Source organism: Leucoraja erinacea, chromosome 38 (assembly GCF_028641065.1).
Source record: "Leucoraja erinacea ecotype New England chromosome 38, Leri_hhj_1, whole genome shotgun sequence".
Lineage (NCBI taxonomy): Eukaryota > Metazoa > Chordata > Chondrichthyes > Rajiformes > Rajidae > Leucoraja > Leucoraja erinaceus.
In genome coordinates, this window is record NC_073414.1 from 6,061,861 (window position 1) to 6,082,012 (window position 20,152).

Consider the following 20,152-nt stretch of genomic DNA (forward strand, 5'->3'; position numbering starts at 1 on the left):
CACGTGCTCAGTAGAGAGCATGTTGACTGGTTGGTAGACAAAAATGCTGGAGAAACTCAGCGGGTGAGGCAGCATCTATGGTGGGAAGGAAATAGGCAACGTTTCAGGCCAAAACCCTTCTTCAGACTGATGCAGGGTGGGGAGGGAAGAAGAAAGGATGAGGAGGAGGCAGAGGGAAGAGGGAGAGCTGAGAATGGGGGAGACAGAAAGGTCTACCGGAAATTGGAGGTCAATGTTCAGGCCACTGGGGTGTAGTGGTTGCATCATAGCCTGGTTGGTAACTCGAATGACCAGGAATGAAGAAGATTGCAAATGGAGGTGAACACTGCCCAGTGCATCACTAGCACTGACCTCCCCTCCATCAAAAGGATCTACAAGAGTCACTGCCTCAAAAAGGCAGCCAGCATCACCAGGGACCCACACTGCCCTGACCACTCTCTCATTTCATTCCTGCCATCAGGAAGAGGGTAAAAGAGCCTGAAATCTGTAACGTCCAGGTTCAGGAACAGCTTCTTCCCAACAAAGATCAGGCTATTAAATACAACAACCTCCAATTTAGCTCTGAAGAAGGGTTTCGGCCCAAAACGTTGCCTATTTCCTTCGCTCCACAGATGCTGCTGCACCCACTGAGTTTCTCCAGCACTTTTGTCTACCTCTGCATTACATAAACTTGGAATTACATAAACTTGGGGATGGGGGGGGATTGTTTTTTCCTTTGTATTATTAATATTATTATTATTATTATTATTATTATTATTATTATTAGTGTTTTTATATACTGAACTTTTTTTGCTTTTCATTGTGGTGTTTACAGAGTATCAAGTTTACATATCTGTTGCGCTGGCTGCGAGTAAGAATTTAATTACTTATTTTCGGGACATAACGACAATAAAACAACCTTAACATTTACTTTGCTTAACATTGCATCCTTTTTGAGCACAAAATAGGCGTGCGATAGGACCCAGTGGCGGTTTTGTGCGTGGATCGTCAATGGGTGGGGACAAGGAACTGGGAACTGACAGCTTTTAGGCACAAATCCGGTCGGTGAGCTGCGCCATTTGCAACAAGCTGGGTCTATAGTTGGTGAGAATGTTTTCGGCTGCTGTTTTTTTTTGACGATCATATGTACATTATTTCAATCAGTGTTGGTTGGCAGTGGTCGAGGTTGTTGCGGGACGCTGAGACACATTGTATCCACCAGGAGAGACATTGTATCTGGCAGTGGGAACGTTGTATACAGCGGTAGAAACATTGTATCTGGTAGCGGGAACGTTGTATCAAGCGGCGGAAATCTTGTAGCTTGCGGCTGAAATTGACGCGGATCGGCCTGCCTGGGGTTCCACTGAAATTAACCTCGTCTCTCTCTGTCTCTCTCGCAGCTGCAGTTAGTTCCCATTCGCTTCATTCCCCCCAACTTCATCATGTTCCAAATCGGCAAGCTTCTGGGCGGAGGTGGTAGCGGCCTGGCCGGACAACTCTTGCAAGGCCTGGCAGGCGTGATTGGGTGAGTTGTTTTTTGTCAAGTCCCCCCAACCCCATGTTGGATTTTGATTTAAGTACTGTTTATATATATATTTTTAAACTCACTGCATTCTTCTGAACGGGTTGTGTATTAGAGCGGGTAGAGAGAGAGGGAGGGGAGGAGGAGGGGGGGGGGAGACAGCTCGGCCATTCGGCCCAATGTGGCCATGCTAGCTCAAAATAGCCCGACCCAGCGTAATCTGGAGAAACTCAGCGGGTGCAGCAGCATCTATGGAGCGAAGGAAATAGGCAACGTTTAACGTTGCCTATTTCCTTCCCTCCATAGATGCTGCTGCACCCGCTGACTTTCTCCAGCTTTCTTCGATTTTCCAGCATCTGCAGTTCCCCCTTAAACAAAACACCCAGCCTAATCTCACTGGTCAGCACTTTGGGTCTGTAAGAATGTTAATTGTCTCACCCGCCCTTTTAATTTAAAAATACAACGATATTGCAACATTTAGATTTTAAAATCAGAAAGTTTGCTTTTTAATGACTTCGGAGGTATGCGCGTTAGTATGCAATATCGCCTGCGGGTTGTTGCAATTTACTGGATCCACATTTCATTCTGGAACTTTTGATTGTGGAGCGGGCGTGGTTCACTGGCTCTGGCGGAGTAGCGCAAAGCCGTTGTCAAACCGGTTTGTTCGATGTGCATAGTCCACCCTCGACCCGTCACTGGTTTCCGAACCAAGTTTCCAACATCGAATGGACCGGGAGTTGGGGGAGGGGGTTCTCTCCTGAAAAATGAGCTTTAAAGCCAGCCGCGGTATTTTTATAGTTAGCCTATTTCATTCCACCATTTACGACGAGCATTTTGGACCCACCCTGTTTGTACAGTATCTATACTGACGCCAGCCACTCCCAGACATTCATGTCAAATTGTATTTAATTTGCCCTGTGCAAACTACACCATGCTACGATTCTATTGGTAATATTAATCAATATTTATCTACACCTTCCGGCTAGCTCGGAATATTGAATTACAGTGAGGTTATCAGAGCTACATTTCAACTCGAAATTTCCTCCTGAGACGATTCCTTCACCCAAGAAGAAGTGGACCTTTAATGAAATGACATTCTTGCCATAGAGGGAGTACAGAGAAGGTTCACCAAACTGATTCCTGGGATGGCAGGACTTTCATATGAAGAAAGACTGGATAGACTCGGCTTGTACTCGCTAGAATTTAGAAGATTGAGGGGGGATCTTATAGAAACTTACAAAATTCTTAAGGGGTTGGACAGATGCAGGAAGATTATTCCCGATGTTGGGGAAGTCCAGGACAAGGGGTCGCAGTTTAAGGATAAGGGGGGAATTCTTTTAGGACCGAGATGAGAAAAACTTTTTCACACATAGTGGTGAATCTGTGGAATTCTCTGCCACAGAAGGTAGTTGAGGCCAGTTCATTGGCTATATTTTAGAGGGAGTTAGATGTGGCCCTTGTGGCTAAAGGGATCAGGGGGTATGGAGAGAAGGAAGGTACAGGATACTGAGTTGGATGATCAGCTATGATCGTATTGAATGGCGGTGCAGGCTCGAAGGGCCGAATGGCCTACTCCTGCACCTATTTTCTATGTTTCTATGAAATGTTCACCACTTAATTAACCTTTATGCAATAACAAGGGACTGCAGATGAAATGTGTAGAAAGGAACTGCAGATGCTGGTTTAAACCAAAGATAGACACAAAAAGCTGAAGTAACTCAGTGGGACAGGCAGCATCTCTGGGGAGAAGGAATGGGTGACTTTTCAGGTCGAGACCCTTGTTCAGGTGCTGCAGATACTAAAGATAGACACAAAATGCTGGAGTAACTCAGTGGGCCTGGCAGCATCTCTGGAGAAAATGGGTAGGTGACGTTTTGGGTCGGGACCCTTCCACAACCAAACGGTTGTTACCTGAAATGTCGCCTATCCTTTTGTGTGAGTTTTGTGTGTATCTAGTAAATGTTTATGCCACCTTCCTAAGCCAAACATTCTTAAGGAATCAGATGCAAACTAAGTGGGTGGATACACCTCACTAGGCAGGTAGGTGTGGTGACACTAGCCTGCTGCACAGTTGTAGCAAAATCCATTTCCTGGTTCCCACCCCCTCATAGTAATGGCATTGCTAATCCAGTATTTTCAAGCCCTTTGTTAAAAAGATCAGTTTGAAGAAGGGACTTGACCAGAAACGTCACCCATTCCTTCTCTGCTTGTCCCGCTGAGTTACTCCAGCATTTTGTGTCTACCTTTGATTTATAGACAGTAAACGATAGGTGCAGGAGTAGGCCATTTGGCCCTTCGAGCCAGCAACGCCATTCAATGTGATCATGGCTGATCATCCCCAATCAGTACCCCGTTCCTGACTTCTCTCCATATCCCCTGACTCTGCTATCTTTAAGAGCCCTAGTCAGCTCTCTCTCTTGAAAGTATCCAGAGAACCTGCCTCCACCGCCCTCTGAGCCAGCATCCGCAGTACTTTTTAGTTTAGTTCAGAGATAGCGTGGAAACAGACCCTTTCAACCCGTCGACCAGCGATCCCCGCACATCACCACTATCCTACATGCCCTAGGGACAATGTTTACATTTACCAAGCCAATTAAGCTACATAGACAAATGTGCTGGAGAAACTCATCGGGTGCAGCAGCATCTATGGAGTGAAGGATATAGGCAACGTTTTGGGCTGAAACCCTTCTTCAGACTGGATGCGCTGAGTTTCTCCAGCACTTTTGTCTACCTTCGATTTTCCAGCACCTGCAGTTCCTTCATGAGCAATTAACCTACAGACCTGTATGTCTTTGGACTGTGGGAGGAAACCGAAGATTTCGGCGAAAACTCACGCAGGTCACGGGGAGAACGTGCAAAGTCCGTACAGGCAGCATCTATAGTCAGGATCGAACCCGGGTCTCCATTCGCAGCAACTCTACCGCTGTGCCACCCTGGTGCCCGTCTTTCCTACATAATTTAGTAAAGGTGCCCTGTCTGCCAAATGCGTGCAGGATATCCTGGTTGCTAACTATTTTCTCAGTTCTTCCTTGTTCCCTTAACTGACCTTTCTATCCCTTGTCCTTGTCCATTGCAAGAATGAGGCCACACGCAAACTGGATGAACAGCACCGCATATGCTCCTTGGGTAGTTTACAACCTAACAGTATGAACATTGAATTCTGCAATTTCAAGTATTAACCCTCCCCACCCTTTTCTATGGAACCACCCCCCCCCCCCCAGTAGGCACTGAGTTCTCCCAACCCACAGCCATTTTGTTCCATCCCTCCCTCCATGTACTCCTCTCCCATAGCTTTTATCCCTCCTTTTTGCCCTTGGTCTCGCCTGACTGGCACTGATCACTTCAGCCCAGCGCGCCTCTGGTCCGTGAGGTGATCTGTCCTTGGGTGCAGTGGGAAGCGGAGGTTGGTGTTGAGGGGGAAGCTCCGTTATGGGTTCTTTGTCACCCACTCTACCAAATCCCTGCGTTCACTGGAAATACACTTGTGATACTGGGATATGCCAGTGGTGGTTACCTCGGGAAGCCACCGGATAATGGTAGAAGCAAGGAATTGCCGGTGCTGGTGTACAAAAGAGGTACGGAGTGGGTCAGGCAGCATCTCGGGAGAATGTGGATAGGTGACAATAGACAATAGGTGCAGGAGTAGGCCATTTGGTCCTTCGAGCCAGCACCGCCATTCAATGTGGTCTTGGCTGATCAGCCCCAATCAGTGCCCCGTTCCTGCCTTCTCCCCATATCCCGTGACCCTGCTATTTTTAAGAGCCCTATCTAGCTCCCTTTTGAAAGCATCCAGAGAGCCTGCAGAGAGGCAGAGAATTCCACAGACTCACCACTCTCTGTGAGAAAAAGTGTTTCCTCGTCTCCGCTCTAAATGGCTCACTCCTTATTCTTAAACTGTGTGGCCCCTGGTTCTGAACTTCCCCAACATTGGGAACATGTTTCCTGCCTCTAGTGTGTCCAAGCCCTTAACAATCTTATATGTTTCAATGAGATGGCCTCTCATCCTTCTAATCCCCAGAGTGTACAAGCCCAGCTGCTCCAATCTCTCAGCAAATGACAGTCCTGCCATCCCACAATCTGTGACTTCAACAGATGAATGGTAGTTATTTGTTTAAGAAAGAACTGCAGATGCTGGAAAATCGAAGGTAGACAGAAAATGCTGGAGAAACTCGGTGGGCGAGGCCCAAAACGTCGCCTATTCCTTCTCACCATAGATGCTGCCTCGCCCGCTGAGTTTCTCCAGCATTTTTTGTCTACCAATGGTAGTTATTTGGATTGAGGGTGGAGCTGAAACACGAGGGAGGTTTTCTAGGTTGCAAGTATCACCTTTGACACCTATTGCTCAAGGAATCCTGAAACTCCTGTTTCTCTGAATTGTAAAGGTGTGTGTACACTGCTAATTAAACCACTCAATGATAGTTCCTGTGGAATCCCAGTAGGAGTAACTTTAATACTCTAATTGCGTTTGGGACGTTAGCCCTTCCCTTGGGCACCTGATGAAGAACAAGTCTTGGCAGCTTTGTCACATGGAGTTTACTGATGCCATTGTGAAATTTCTCATCCAGCTTCACGACGTCGAGAGCTTTATCCTGTTCTGCATAAGTTGATTCAATGATATTTAATTAAATAACTCAACCATACTTAATTGTCACAGGTACCTAGGTACAGTGAGATGTTTTGCATACAACCTGGTGAAATCATACAGCGGACCTCACCTGGGCAGTAGACAAGAGGCGCCACATTTCTCGTGCCAAAAAAATTATAAAAGTTCACTGAACAGTCCATCTTCTGCCTGCTGCTGAATGTGGCAGAAGGGTGGCTGGGACCCTCCCCTTCATTCTGAGTCCCCCCCCCCCCCCCCCCCCCCCCCATCATTGGGTTCCCTCCCTCTTCATTCTGAATGTTCCCCTCCCCCTTCATTCTGGGTGGTCTCCCCACCTTTGCCAGTCCCCCCCCCCCCCCCCCCCCCCCCCCCCCCCCATTGTTCTGGGCATTCCCCCTGCCGGGTCCCCCATTGGTTCTCAACACCCCCCCCCCCCCCCCCCCCCCTGTTCTCAGCGGTCAGTCAATTTCCTTGCCTCTATGGATGCAGCCTGATGTTGCCTCCAACATGCAGCAGTTGCTTCCATTCTGCATTCGGCCCATCTGATGGGATAGCACAAGAAGCCTTAAATGTGGTTCGAGCTTCACCTGCCTATTAAATGGTGGGCCAATACATTTATGATGCACATCAGATATCACCCCTGCAATGTGTGTAATGTGGCCGAACTTCCTCTCCACCTTCTCTTAGAAACATAGAAACATAGAAATTAGGTGCAGGAGTAGGCCATTCGGCCCTTCGAGCCTGCACCGCCATTCAATATGATCATGGCTGATCATCCAACTCAGTATCTCGTACCTGCCTTCTCTCCATACCCTCTGATCCCCTTGGCCACAAGGGCCACATCTAACTCCCTCTTAAATATAGCCAATGAACTGGCCTCAACTACCCTCTGTGGCAGAGAGTTCCAGAGATTCACCACTCTCTGTGTGAAAAAAGTTCTCCTCATCTCGGTTTTAAAGGATTTCCCCCTTATCCTTAAGCTGTGACCCCTTGTCCTGGACTTCCCCAACATTGGGAACAATCTTCCTGCATCTAGCCTGTCCAACCCCTTAAGAATTTTGTAAGTTTCTATAAGATCCCCTCTCAATCTTCTAAATTCTTGGCCTTTGCTTATCAAGAAGGTCTTCAGGCATGCAGTGGTATTTGATGGGGTTTATCTTGAGAGCTCCCTGCTAAAATGGCTCCCCCCTCGGGCGCCTACCAAGTCAAATGGCAACTGTTGCCGGAGACTATCAGCTTGGTGAATGGTGCACATTGGCCTGCACAAGACATGGAACAGTACAGCACAAGAACTGGCACTTCGGTCCACAATGTCTCTGCTGAATACGATGCTTCTGTCTCATGTCTTGAGTGATGCCAAACCTGATGCCAAGATCATCTCTCATCTAGCTGCATCTTATCCATATCCCTCCATTCCCTGCATATCCATACACCTGGACGAGTTGACCTTCCAGTGCAGGGAGATGTCGGTAATCAAATGCCATTGGAGCTCAGCTCTGGGAGTTGGAAACATAGAAACATAGAAATTAGGGGATAGGGGGAGCCTGCACCGCCATTCAATAGGATCATGGCTGATCATCCAACTCTGGTCTTCCATAACTTAGCCAAGATAGATACAAAATGAACTGTGGAATAATGTCAGAGAGCGGATCACTGTGTGAAACAGCATCTCTCGGTTTTAAAGCATTTCCCCCTTATCCTTAAAGGACTTCCCCAACATCGGGAACAATGGGTCATAATTTGGGTTTCATGACCCAATACGTCACCCATTCCAGTCTTTTTCTCCAGACGTGCTGAGTTACTCCAGCTTCTTGTGTCTAACCGTGAAGGTTTTTGTTGGGAATGACCACACAGCCTAGCCTATGTCCTTCCTCAAATTTCCTGCCAATACTCCAGGTCTGGACATCGAGAGGCAGTAGAACCTCCTGCTGTATACTACCTCTTGAAAGCCAAAACCATTTGCTTTCCTGTACCTGAATGCCTACCTTTTAAAGAGTAACCCATGTGACCCCCTTTCCCAATGCCACCATTTGATAATACGCTTTCTTATATGCCATCAAAATTCAATATCCCTTCTCTAACAACCACTCACCTAGAGAAAGACCTTGCAGTGGGTAGTCACAAAAATGCTGGAGGAAACTCAGCGGGTGAGATAGCAAAAAGCATACTATGGAGCAGAAGGAAATAGGAATGGGATCATTTTGGGTCACCTATTCACCCTTCCTCGCTCCCATAGATACTCCAGCTTCTTCGTCCCGCTGAGTTTTTTCTGACCCAGCCTAGTCTTTTGTCTGCCATCGATTTTTCCAGCTTAAAATCTGCAGTTCTTTCTAACAACAAATAGAGAGATGTGGGTGTGTATCAATTAATCTATTAAAATTTGGGAGGGGGAGGGGGAGAGTTGGAGGAGGGGGGGGGGGGGGGGGGGAGAGGAGTTAAAATTAATATTTTCATTTAACTACTTTTGCAAATGAACACTGCCAGCAAGTAAATACAGCCTGAAATGAGCAGAATATGTAGTATAAATGTTAGAGTTGCTATATTTAAGATGGAGTTAGATGTGGCCATTGTGGCTAAGGGGATCGGGGGGGGTATGGAGAGAAGGCAGGTACAGGATACTGAGTTGGATGATCAGCCATGATCATATTGAATGGCGGTGCAGGCTTGAAGGGCCGAATGGCCTACTCCTGCACCTATTTTCTATGTTTCTATGTTAGCCACCAATGCAGTTTATATTGATTTTACAAATTTAGCTTTGTCTTTTAAAAAAAAAAACCCCAATCAAAATACCCGATTGCAGATAATATCTCCTCATAAGTCAATTCCTTTCAGCATCCAGATCTTTCTCTTTAGAAAATATTAGGTATTTGATTTGGGCCGCAGCCAAAAACTTGCATGAAGCCTCCTATCTGGAACCTTCAGCTAACAACTCTGATTGAATTGGCTTTGATGACACTTCCCATTTTGACTTTAAAGGGGTCACTGTTTCACACTCAGTGGATCACAATACATGGTGGACTGTGTGGCTAATGTGACAAAAGCCTGGCCGCTAACCTCTAATCAGCATTTCCATGGGAGATACATGGATATGACAAGTTTGGAGGTGTATGGACCAAACGCGGGCAGGTGGGACTAGTGTTGATGGGACTGTGTGGGCAAGTTGGGCTGAGGGGCCTGTTTCCACACTCTATCACTCTACGACTGAGAGAATTTAGTGGCTATTGATTTACATCTAATACGATGGTGCCAAATGTGTCCTCACTCTAGATGTAGTTATCTTCTTGGTTGGGTATTGTCCTTTCTTGAGTTGGGTGCACAGATTAAAACTTTGTCTGTAGCCTCAGAGTGGTGAGCAGTTGTGATGTGGCAGTGTGGCATCTCGACAAAGAATCGGGCCGTGTGGGCTTAGACTTGGCCTCGGGCATGTATGCGATCGGGAGGGTGATGGATATCTATACTGGGGCTGAATGGGTGGGGTCCGTTCTGGCTGGGTGTTGGAGGTTTATGGGTTGGACACAATGAGGCGTTTGACTGTGTGTGGAACTTGTTCACTTTCTGATGCTTAATAACCATAGAGTCATAGAGCGTGGAAACGGGTCCTTCAGCCCAATCTGCCCACACCAACCAACACTACACTAATCTGTCTCCACTCGCACCTGCCTGCCCGTGGCCCATATCCCTCTAAACCTATCCATGTACCTGTCTAAATGCTTTTTAAATGTTGAAATTGTACTGGCTCTACATCCTCCTCTGGCAGCTTGTTCCATGTACCTCCCACCCTTTGTGTAAGAAATGAAAGAGAAAAAAGAAGTTGCCCCTTGAATTACTATTAAATCCACCACCCCCCTCAACTTAAATCTATTCAGATTCAAAATTTATTGCCATTGTGCAGTGTACAGTACAGAGACAACGAAATGCAGTTAGCATCTCCCTAGAAGAGCGACATAGAATATGAGCAATAAATAAATATATTTACGTGCATATAGAAACATAGAAATTAGGTGCAGGAGTAGGCCATTCGGCCCTTCGAGCCTGCACCATTCGCCATTCAATATGATCATGGCTGGTCATCCAACTCAGTATCCCGTACCTGCCTTCTCTCCATACCCCCTGATCCCCTTAGCCACAAGGGCCACATCTAACTCCCTCTTAAATATAGCCAATGAACTGTGGCCTCAACTACCCTCTGTGGCAGAGAGTTCCAGAGATTCGCCACTCTCTGTGTGAAAAAAGTTCTTCTCATCTCGGTTTTAAAGGATTTCCCCCTTATCCTTAATATAGTCATTGTAGTGCAAATTTTTTTTTTCCTGGTGGAAGGAGTGTCCGGGGGGGGGGGGGGGGGGGGGGTGATTGGCAATTATCGAGGTACAGTGTTGAGTATTGTAACAGCCGCAGGGGAGAAGCAGTTCCTGGACCCTCTGGTATTTAATTCCACTGATCTGGGAAAAGGGATGTTGGTTTATACATGAGGGAAGGAATCTTGCAGGCAGCGTGTGTGCTGTATGGATCTTCTTGTGTATGGCATGAACAGCCTAAAGTTGCCGGACAACTTGTTCTATTTGATTGTGCACTCCGGGTTGATTGCATTTGTCGAAACAGGGCGGACCATGTGAAGGTTGCAATCTCACACCCCACTGTATGCATGGAGCTATCCCTGACATGGTGCACTGTTGAAGGGCTGAAGATGTCCTGGTTGGGTTGCTCCTGGGCCTGGCCAAGCTGACCATCCGCGAGTCACGGCGCCAGACGGCGGAGGGCTCTACCCGAGCCAGCTGCCTGCCCCTTTTCCGGGGTTACGTCCATGCCCGGGTGGGATTAGAAAGGGAATACACCCTGTCTGTGGGCACCCTGAGGGAGTTCCAGGACCGCTGGGCTCCGCAGGGTGTTGAATGTATCCCCAATAAGGATTGTATCATAGTTGTATAATAGTTTATTATGGATATATGTTTGTATTGTATTTATGGTGGTGGGTTCTGGCTTGTTTTATTGTAGTGTAAATATTATTTTTTAATAATTGAATAAATATTTTGTTAAAAAAATTAAGAATAATAAAAAAAAAAAAAAAATGTTGCACTGTTAACATGCATATTGAAAATCTAAGATGTGTGGAAGTTTTAACATTTTTTCTCTCTCTCCTTCCCTCTCTCCTTTGCCATCTTATAGCCAAATGTCTACTGGACCGGTGAGTATATCCAACCTGCCTTTGTCGTTGAAGCCAGTCGGGATTAATACTTGGTTTAAGTTTAGAGTGTTCACACTTGCGCTATGCGTCATGTTCTAACTGTAGACTGATCTTCGATAGTCTGGGGCAGCGGTGGGGAGTGATCTATCCTGAACATAACATTATAAAAGAACTGGACAAGCTAGCCTGCTAAACGGACTTTGCCCCCTGCCAAAGTATCGCGCACCAACCACCAACCCGGACACACTGCGGCAGAGCCACTGTCGTGCCGCTGCCGATCGGAACGCCTGTTGAATGTTTAGTAGAGTGTTCAATTTGTTCATGATATATGTATTTTTATTTCTATTTATTTTTAATGGACACTGGTTGAGCAACGTTTTTTTGTTTCCTCTGGGTATGTGAATACTCAGGAAATGACAATAAAGATATACAATACAATACAATAGATGCAGGAAAAATGTGCCCAATGTTGGGCGAGTCCAGAACCAGGGGCCACACTCTTAGAATACAGGGGAGGTCATTTAACACTGAGGTGAGAAAAAAACTTTTTCACCCAGAGAGTTGTGAATTTGTGGAATTCCCTGCCACAGAGGGCAGTGGAGGCCAAATCACTGGATGGATTTAAGAGAGAGTCAGATAGAGCTCTAGGGGCTAGTGGAGTCGAGGGATATGGGAAGAAGGCAGGCACGGGTTATTGATTGGGGACGATCAGCCATGATCACAATGAATGGCGGTGCTGGGCTGAATGGCCTCCTCCTGCACCTATTTTCTATGTTTCTATGACCCTTGTGCTCCTGGGAAGTAGCACTGTTGCCTGAAACCATTGGCTTGCATTCTGATCGTTTGGCCTTGAACAATCATTCCTGGATAGTTACTGGAGGATAATTTGACATATTTTTGTTTGTTGAAGAGTTGGGCTCACTAGGTGGGGAGGATTCATGGATTAATCAAATTTGGAATACTTCATAGACACAAAATGCTGGAGTAAATCAGTAGGTCAGTAACTGAGCCGGTATAAACCAGCAGTCACAGTTCCGATTCAGATTCAATTTTAATTGTCATTGTCAGTGTACAGTACAGAGACAACAAAATGCATTTAGCATCTCCCTTGAAGAGCGACATAGCAAATGATTTGAATAAATAATAATAAGTGTCCGGGGGGGGGTGGTGATTGGCAGTCACCGAGGTACGTTGTTGAGTAGAGTGACAGCCGCCGGGAAGAAGCTGTTCCTCGACCTGCTGGTTCGGCAACGGAGAGACCTGTAGCGCCTCCCGGATGGTAGGAGGGTAAACAGTCCATGGTTGGGGTGAGAGCAGTCCTTGGCGATGCTGAGCGCCCTCCGCAGACAGCGCTTGTTTTGGACAGACTCAATGGAGGGGAGCGAGGAACCGGTGATGCGTTGGGCAATTTTCACCACCCTCTGCAATGCCTTCCGGTCGGAGACAGAGCAGTTGCCGTACCATACTGTGATGCAGTTGGTAAGGATGCTCTCGATGGTGCAGCGGTAGAAGTTCACCAGGATCTGAGGAGACAGATGGACCTTCTTCAGTCTCCTCAGGAAGAAGAGACGCTGATGAGCCTTCTTGATCAGAGTTGAGGTATTGTGGGTCCAAGAGAGGTCATCGGAGATGTTGACTCCCAGGAACCTGAAGCTGGAAACACGTTCCACCTCCGTCCCGTTAATGTGGTTGGGGGTGTGCGTGCCGCCTCTGGACTTCCTGAAGTCTACATTACATTCCATTACTGAAACACTTTGTTACTGCCTATGATGACGGGATGTTTACAACTGTGGATCCTTGGATGTTAGGAAGTGAAGAGCTCGAGGAATGGAAAGGGGCAAGTGTGGTCTTCCCTGCAGTGGCACGTGATGGGCTGTGGTTACCGCAATCGGTTGTTTATTGGGGTCATTATCTTGGGGGGGGGGGAAGATCAAAGGAGGACCTGGTATGGGGAAACTACTGTGGGGGAGGGGAAGAGGGGGACCTCTTTTTGTGGGGGGGGGGGAAGGGAAACCAAGGAGAACCCGGTGATGGGGAGGGGGGTCGAATAAGGAGGACTTGATATGGGATACTTTGTAACCTTGTCTGCGCCCTTTATGTGGTGACTCTTTGCATACCTTGGGTCTGCAAAACAATGGATCTCACTGTCTCGTCGCATGTGACAGTTAAGGGCCTGTCCCACTTACGCCACTTTTTCGGTGACTGCCGGCACCTGTCAAAGGTCGTCGCAGGTCGCCGAAAATGTTCAACATGTTGAAAATCCAGCGGCGATTAGAACGACGCTACGACTCTTTGGGCGACTGAGGAGACGACTCACGGCCGTACAGGCGACACCCTGGCAATATGTCGCGGGGTGAAGCCTGTATGGTTGTGAGTAGTCGCACAAAGAGTCGTACCTTATTCTGGTCACCGCTGCATTTTCAACATGTTGAACATTTCCGCTGACCTGTGACGACCTATGACGGGTGCCGGCAGTCGCCAAAAAAGTTGTGTAAGTGGGACAGGCCCATTAATGTAATTGCTTGCAAGAATTCTTTTATTTGTTTTTAAATCATTGAATGGCCTCGCTCCGCCTTACCTTTCTGAGCTGCTCCACCTATATGCTCCTACCCGGTACCTCAGGTCAGCGGATCAGCTGCTCCTTGAGTTACCAAGGTCTAAGCGGAAGCTCAGAGGGGATAGAGCCTTTTCTGTTGCTGCCCCGGCACTCTGGAACACCTTGCCGCTGCAGATCAGACAGGCCCCTTCACTGTCCATCTTTAAATCCTCCCTAAAAACTCACTTTTATTCACTGGCTTTCGACACTGGCTGAGACTTTGTTCCTGTTTTAGTGCTTTTAATGTCTTTTAATTTTTACTGTTTTTATAGTCCTGACGTCTTAATGGTTTTAGTAGTTTGTAATAACTTTTTGTTGACTTCACGTGTACAGCACTTTGTGGTAACTGATGTTGTCTAAAAGCGCTTTATAAATAAAGTTATTATTATTATTAATATGTGCAGTCAGAATTGCCAATGCAACCAATATCCTGGAGCAGGCTGGCTCCTTGAACTAACGTTATCAACTTTTAAGGGTTGGGGAAAGTTGTGGGCGTTGATTGTGGCCAAAATGATTTTTTTAATCTCGAGCTCATTAACACAAGATTATGATCACATTTTGTAGTAGGGCTGTCCGTTGGGCTTCCACGACTTCTGCCGACTTTTTGACTCTTGCTTCCTAGGCCGAACAGCCCCGCCATGTTTCACAGATCGAGTCCTCTGAGAACGAAGAGGAGAGAAAGTTCCGGCAAATCTTCAAACGGCTGGCTGGAGATGTAAGTATGAAATGTGCACGCAACTGACCTCTCCCTCGTTCGAAACTCTTCGGCCCCCATGCAAGGTCTGCAGGCTTGTCCCATATTAAGTTGGATACTGCTCTTGGGGCTAACGGAATCGAGGGATGTGGGGAGAGAGAAAGCAGGAATGGGACACTAATTCTAATTGATCAGCCACGATCATATTGAATGGTGGTGCTGGCTCGAAGAGCTGAATGGCCCACTCCTGCACCTATTTTCTATGTTTTTATGCAAGTGCCCATGGATCTGGGACAGAGGAAGAGATGAAACCTGGGGCAGATCAGCCTTGATCGTGTTGAATGCTGGTGCATTTTCTAGGGTGTTATGTAGCTGATTACTGCTCCTATTGCATGGGGGCAGGGGGGGTGAAAGGAAAGTGAATGATCGTATCCTGTAACATTAGGGAACTTGATGTAGACCAGTGGTTCCCAACTTTTTTAGCTCATGGCCCCCTTGGGATCTTTTAATTTTTCTGTGCCCCCCCCCCCCCCCCCATGACATTATTAGCGGAAAAAAAGTACTTCAATATTATCAAAGGTCAAAAGTCAAAAACTTTATTTGCCATTTGTGCTTACGCACATAGGAACTCTTGTGCGGTTGTTCAGAGAGTCAAGTCAAGTTAAAAAGACACACAGAAGACACATAATCTATAAAAACATATCAGATTCAGATTCAATTTAATTGTCATTGTCAGTGTACAGTACAGAGACAACGAAATGCATTAAATATACTTCTATGTATACTTCTCTAGAACTAAAAAAGAAAGAAAATGCCTTAAACCCTATATAAGGGGGAAAGTGAGAGCATTGTAAATTACACAAACCCTATATAAAAAGTGTCGATTGCATTGTAAATTGCACAGGCCCAGGAGACAATATAATATAATATAATATAATATGATATGCTATGAGGTAGGTCAGGACATCAGTTCGTTTTGTTTTGGCCAAGAGTCTCACTGTGGCAGGGAAGAAGCTCTTAAAAAAGCGGGTTCTGTTTGTGACGATGCTGTCCGCTCGTCTGTGCCTGAGGTTGTATGTGCAGTTTTTGTGTATACCTTATAATACCTTCCATAAAAATATCAGTCTATTAATTGCACATATTATTTTATTCTATTCCACAAACATCAAAAATATTTCAACTATATCGATTAACATTTGTTAGAACTGAAATTTGGGAGGCAACAGGGTGTTAGCTCTGTGGCCCCCTTCATTGAACCTGTGGCCCCCTAGATCCCAACATTTTTCTGTGCCCCCCCCCTGAAATTTTCCATATGGGCCCAGGTTGTGAATCAGTGATGTAGATGTTGCTGCTGAGATTTTTGTACGGTGTGTGTGTGCGTGTGTGTGTGTGTCACCACACCTACCCTTAATTAGCTTTCGACCCAACCTTTAATATGTAACTGCTGGTGGCGGTGAGCGGGAGAAACCTGCCTTGGGTGATTCCTCCCCTCCCCTCCCCCTCCCTCCCTCTTTTGGGAAACACCAGACATAAACTATTGTGGGAGGCACAGTGGTGCTGCTGGTAGAGCTGCTACCTTGAAGCTCCAACAACCTGGCTTCAATCCTGATCTCTGGTCCTGTCTTTGTGGAGTTTGCATGCTCTCACTGTGACCACGTGGGTTTCCTCTGGGTGCTCCGGTTTCCACACACATTCCATAGACGCGAGGATTCAACGGGCTAATTGGCGGCTGTAAATAATCAAGAATGTTTTTAAAAATGGTCCGATGCACTGGGAACAGAACAATGCAATTCTTGTTTGGGAATGAACTGCAGATGATGGTTTAAACTGAAGATAGACACAAAATGCTGAAGTGACTTAGAGGGACAGGCAGCATGTCTGGAGAAAAGGAATGGGTTTCGGGGCAAGAACCGAGAAATAAATTCTTGTTGCAGCTTTACAGGTGCATCAATGCCACAAATAATTAATTGTATTATTGCTTCTAGTATATTTATCAATTATTCTAGGTATATATTAAAAAAAAAGTTCAGGGACTGAAAAAGGTAGATTGGACTATCAGGAAATCATCCTTGGCTCACAAGAGGTCTGGTCAAGGTTTGATAACAGTGGAAACATTGAAACATAGAAAACAGGTGCAGGAGTAGGCCATTCGGCCCTTCGAGCCTGCACTGCCATTCAATATGATCATGGCTGATCATCCAACTCAGTATCCTGTCCCTGCCTTCTCTCCATACCCCCTGATCCCTTTAGCCACAAGGGCCACATCTAACTCCCTCTTAAATATAGCCAGTGAACTGGCCTCGACTACCTTCTGTGGCCGAGAATTCCAGAGATTCACCACTCTCGGTGTAAAAAATGTTTTTCTCATCTCGGGCCGAAAAGATTTCCCCTTTATCCTTAAACTGTGACCCCTTGTTCTGGACTTTCCCAACATCGGGAACAATCTTCCTGCATCTAGCCTGTCCAACCCCTTACGAATTTTTTAAGTTTCTATAAGATCCCCCCCCCCCTCAATCTTCTAAATTCTAGCGAGTACAAGCCGAGTCTATCCAGTCTTTCTTCATATGAAAGTCCTGACATCCCAGGAATCAGTCTGGGGAACCTTCTCTGTACTCCCTCTATGGCAAGAATGTCCTTCCTCAGATTAGGAGATGAAGATATTTTTGAAAGTGGTTGTGGGTTTCCTTGTGTTCTTCCTGCAGTTGGTGCCTGAATAGTCACTTTGAATTAATGCCAAGTATTGTAGACTAAAGGACCTTTATTTTGCAGGACATGGAGGTTAGTCCCACAGAACTGATGAACATGCTCAACCAGATTATATGCAGACGTAAGTAGGGTTTTTATATTTTGTGCCCTTGAATCTACGTAGCTCTGATTTCTATATGAAGTTTTGTATGTTTAAGTGTCAAGCATGGCACAGTTTCAAACACAAGTTTCCAACTCGGGAATCTGACCATTGTTTGCTAACATCACAGTTATGAGAGGGTGTAGGTCTGACAGGAAGTTTTTTTTGGATACTTTAAACTTGCAAATTCCCAGTTGGTTTTCTATTCAATGTAAGTTCCTCTACTTGCACCAGTTGGATTGGATTTTGTTTTTCTTGATTAGCTGCAGGGTTCAGCCACAGGCCACATTTTATGTGAAGGTTTGTTAGAAAATTGACAGTGGGAAACCTTAGCTAAATAAATTATTTATGGGTAAACTCGTCCTCACTTCATTTGTACCATTGCAAACAAAAAAATGCACCAAAGTGGCTTTAGTTGGTAAAGCTGCTGCCTCACAGCCCCAGAGGCTTGTGTACGATCCTGACCTTGGGTGCTGTCTGTGTGAAGTTTGCAGGTACTCCCTGTGACCGTATGAGATTGCTCTGGTTTCCTCTCGCTGGTTAATTGGTGTCTATAAAATGTCTCTAGTGTGTAGGGAGTGATGGGAAAGTGAGATACTAGTGGGGTCAGCATGGACTTGTTGGGCCGAAGGGCCTGTTTCTGTGCTATATCTTTCAGTCAAGTGTTTCTAGTCAAAGGGTTAATATAAATATACTAGGGAGCTATGAGGGTATTGGGAATATGATAAAGTTGCCATATACTAATAATAATAATAATATCTTGTCATTGAACATAAGCTCAACGAGATTTGGTATGCAACTTCCATCCGATGTCATAACTTAAATAACGAATAAAATTTAGATTTAGATACCCCGAGAACATGGATTAAATGTTATTTGAGTTTGTGATCTTTGCTTCATTTCTCAGTGGAGCTTTATTAGATGAGGAAAGGTACACACATTAGTCTTTGATTTATTCCCACGGTGAATTGGGTGCATATTCATTTCTAAGTGAAGTAAATCTGATGTGTACTGATATCCTTGCCGTCGCTCAGCTGAGCAATAGCCAACCCTAACCGTGGCATAGCTTGAGACTGAACTAACTAAAGGGTCTACTTTCTTTATCAAAGAAATGTTGGATTTGTTTACAACAGAATTCATTTGCGTTGATCACTTATTTTGTGAAAGTTAAATGTACTGACTTCATTTGCCACTTTACACTTCATTGGGGCACAGAATAACATTCTAACATTGGTCTAAAAATGGCAGTCACAGTGGCACAGCGGTAGAGTTGCTGCCTTACAGCAAAATGCAGCGCCAGAGACCCAGGTTCGATCCCGACTACGGATACCGTCTGCATGGAGTTTGTACATTCTCCCCATGATCTGCGCGGATTTTCTCCGAGATCTTCGGTTTCCTCCCACATTCCAAAGACGTACAGGTTATTGGCTTGTTAATTGGCTTGATAAAAATGTTAAATTGTCCAAGTTGGCGATATAGAAACATAGAAACATAGAAATTAGGTGCAGGAGTAGGCCATTTGGCCCTTCGAGCCTGCACCGCCATTCAATATGATCATGGCTGATCATCCAACTCAGTATCCCGTACCTGCCTTCTCTCCATACCCCCTGATCTCCTTAGCCACAAGGGCCACATCTAACTCCCTCTTAAATATAGCCAATGAACTGGCCTCAACTATCCTCTGTGGCAGAGAGTTCCAGAGATTCACTACTCTCTGTGTGACAATATGCAGAGTACTACAAAATTCAGGATTCATTATTCAAAATTTAAAATTATTTTAGAAACAACAAACTTCAGATGCTGGCTTACAAAATAAAGACACGTTGCTGGAGTAACTCAGTGTGTCAAGCAGAATCTCTGGAGAAGGTGGATCGATCATATGTGTTAGTAGAATTAGGCCATTTGGCCCATCAAGTCTACTCCCCCATTCAATCATGGCTGAACTATCGTAGACACAAAAAGCTGGAGTAACTCAACGGGACAGGCAGCATCTCTGGAGAGAAGTAATGGGTGACGTTTCCGTTTGAGACCCTTCTTCAGTCAGTTACACCAGCATTTTGTGTCCACCTTCGATTTAAGCCGGCACTTCCTACACATGGCTGATGTGTATGATTCGATTTAAAAACAGCATTTCCTACACTCCCTTTTAACCCCATTCTCCTGCCTTCTCCCCAGAACTTCTGACACCCATGCTAATCGAGAATCTATCTCTCTCTCTCTGCCTTAAATATATCCACTGACTTTGCCTCCACAGCCTTCTGTGGCAAATAAAGAGATTACAACAAAAAAAAAAAATTCCTTTTGGACTGGACATGGCATAACGGTGATGGTGTCCAGAGCCTTTTCTTTTAAGTTTGTTGTTTTAGTGATGATTTGCCTCAAAATGGGCACCTGGTTGTTCTTTGATCATTGTGGAGCAGCCCTTGGTGGTTTAAAGTGGCAGTGGGCGTTTCATCTACACTGGTCATTGGAGCCATTCATTTGCACTAGAAAGTGGGATTGGTATAGAGGAGAACATGAGTGGCTTCGACTTCATTGCCGTGTGAGATTTGAGGACAATGCGGAAATACAGTACGGCCTGTCCCACTTGGCTTTTAAAAAAACTTTTTTTTGGGGGGGGCGACTGCCAGTGTCATATCAGAGTTGCCAAAAGATTTTGAACATTTCAAAATCCAGTGCAACAAAAGAAATGTCACGACACTTGAAAAACTGCCGCTCGCCATATACGCCA

General features: G+C 45.7%; 1 protein-coding gene across 1 annotated transcript in view; it reads left to right on the plus strand.

Annotated features, from left to right (window-relative positions):
* Nucleotides 1–965: 965 nt before the first annotated feature.
* LOC129714198 (calpain small subunit 1-like) overlaps nucleotides 966–20,152 on the plus strand; it is a 28,826-nt gene continuing 9,639 nt past the window's right edge. Inside the window, exons 1-5 of the mRNA XM_055663719.1 lie at nucleotides 966–1,083; nucleotides 1,380–1,504; nucleotides 11,268–11,286; nucleotides 14,505–14,597; nucleotides 17,346–17,403. Of these exons, the coding sequence (XP_055519694.1) occupies nucleotides 1,422–1,504; nucleotides 11,268–11,286; nucleotides 14,505–14,597; nucleotides 17,346–17,403 (253 nt within the window). The 5' untranslated portion in view covers nucleotides 966–1,083; nucleotides 1,380–1,421. The remainder of the gene's footprint in view (nucleotides 1,084–1,379; nucleotides 1,505–11,267; nucleotides 11,287–14,504; nucleotides 14,598–17,345; nucleotides 17,404–20,152) is intronic.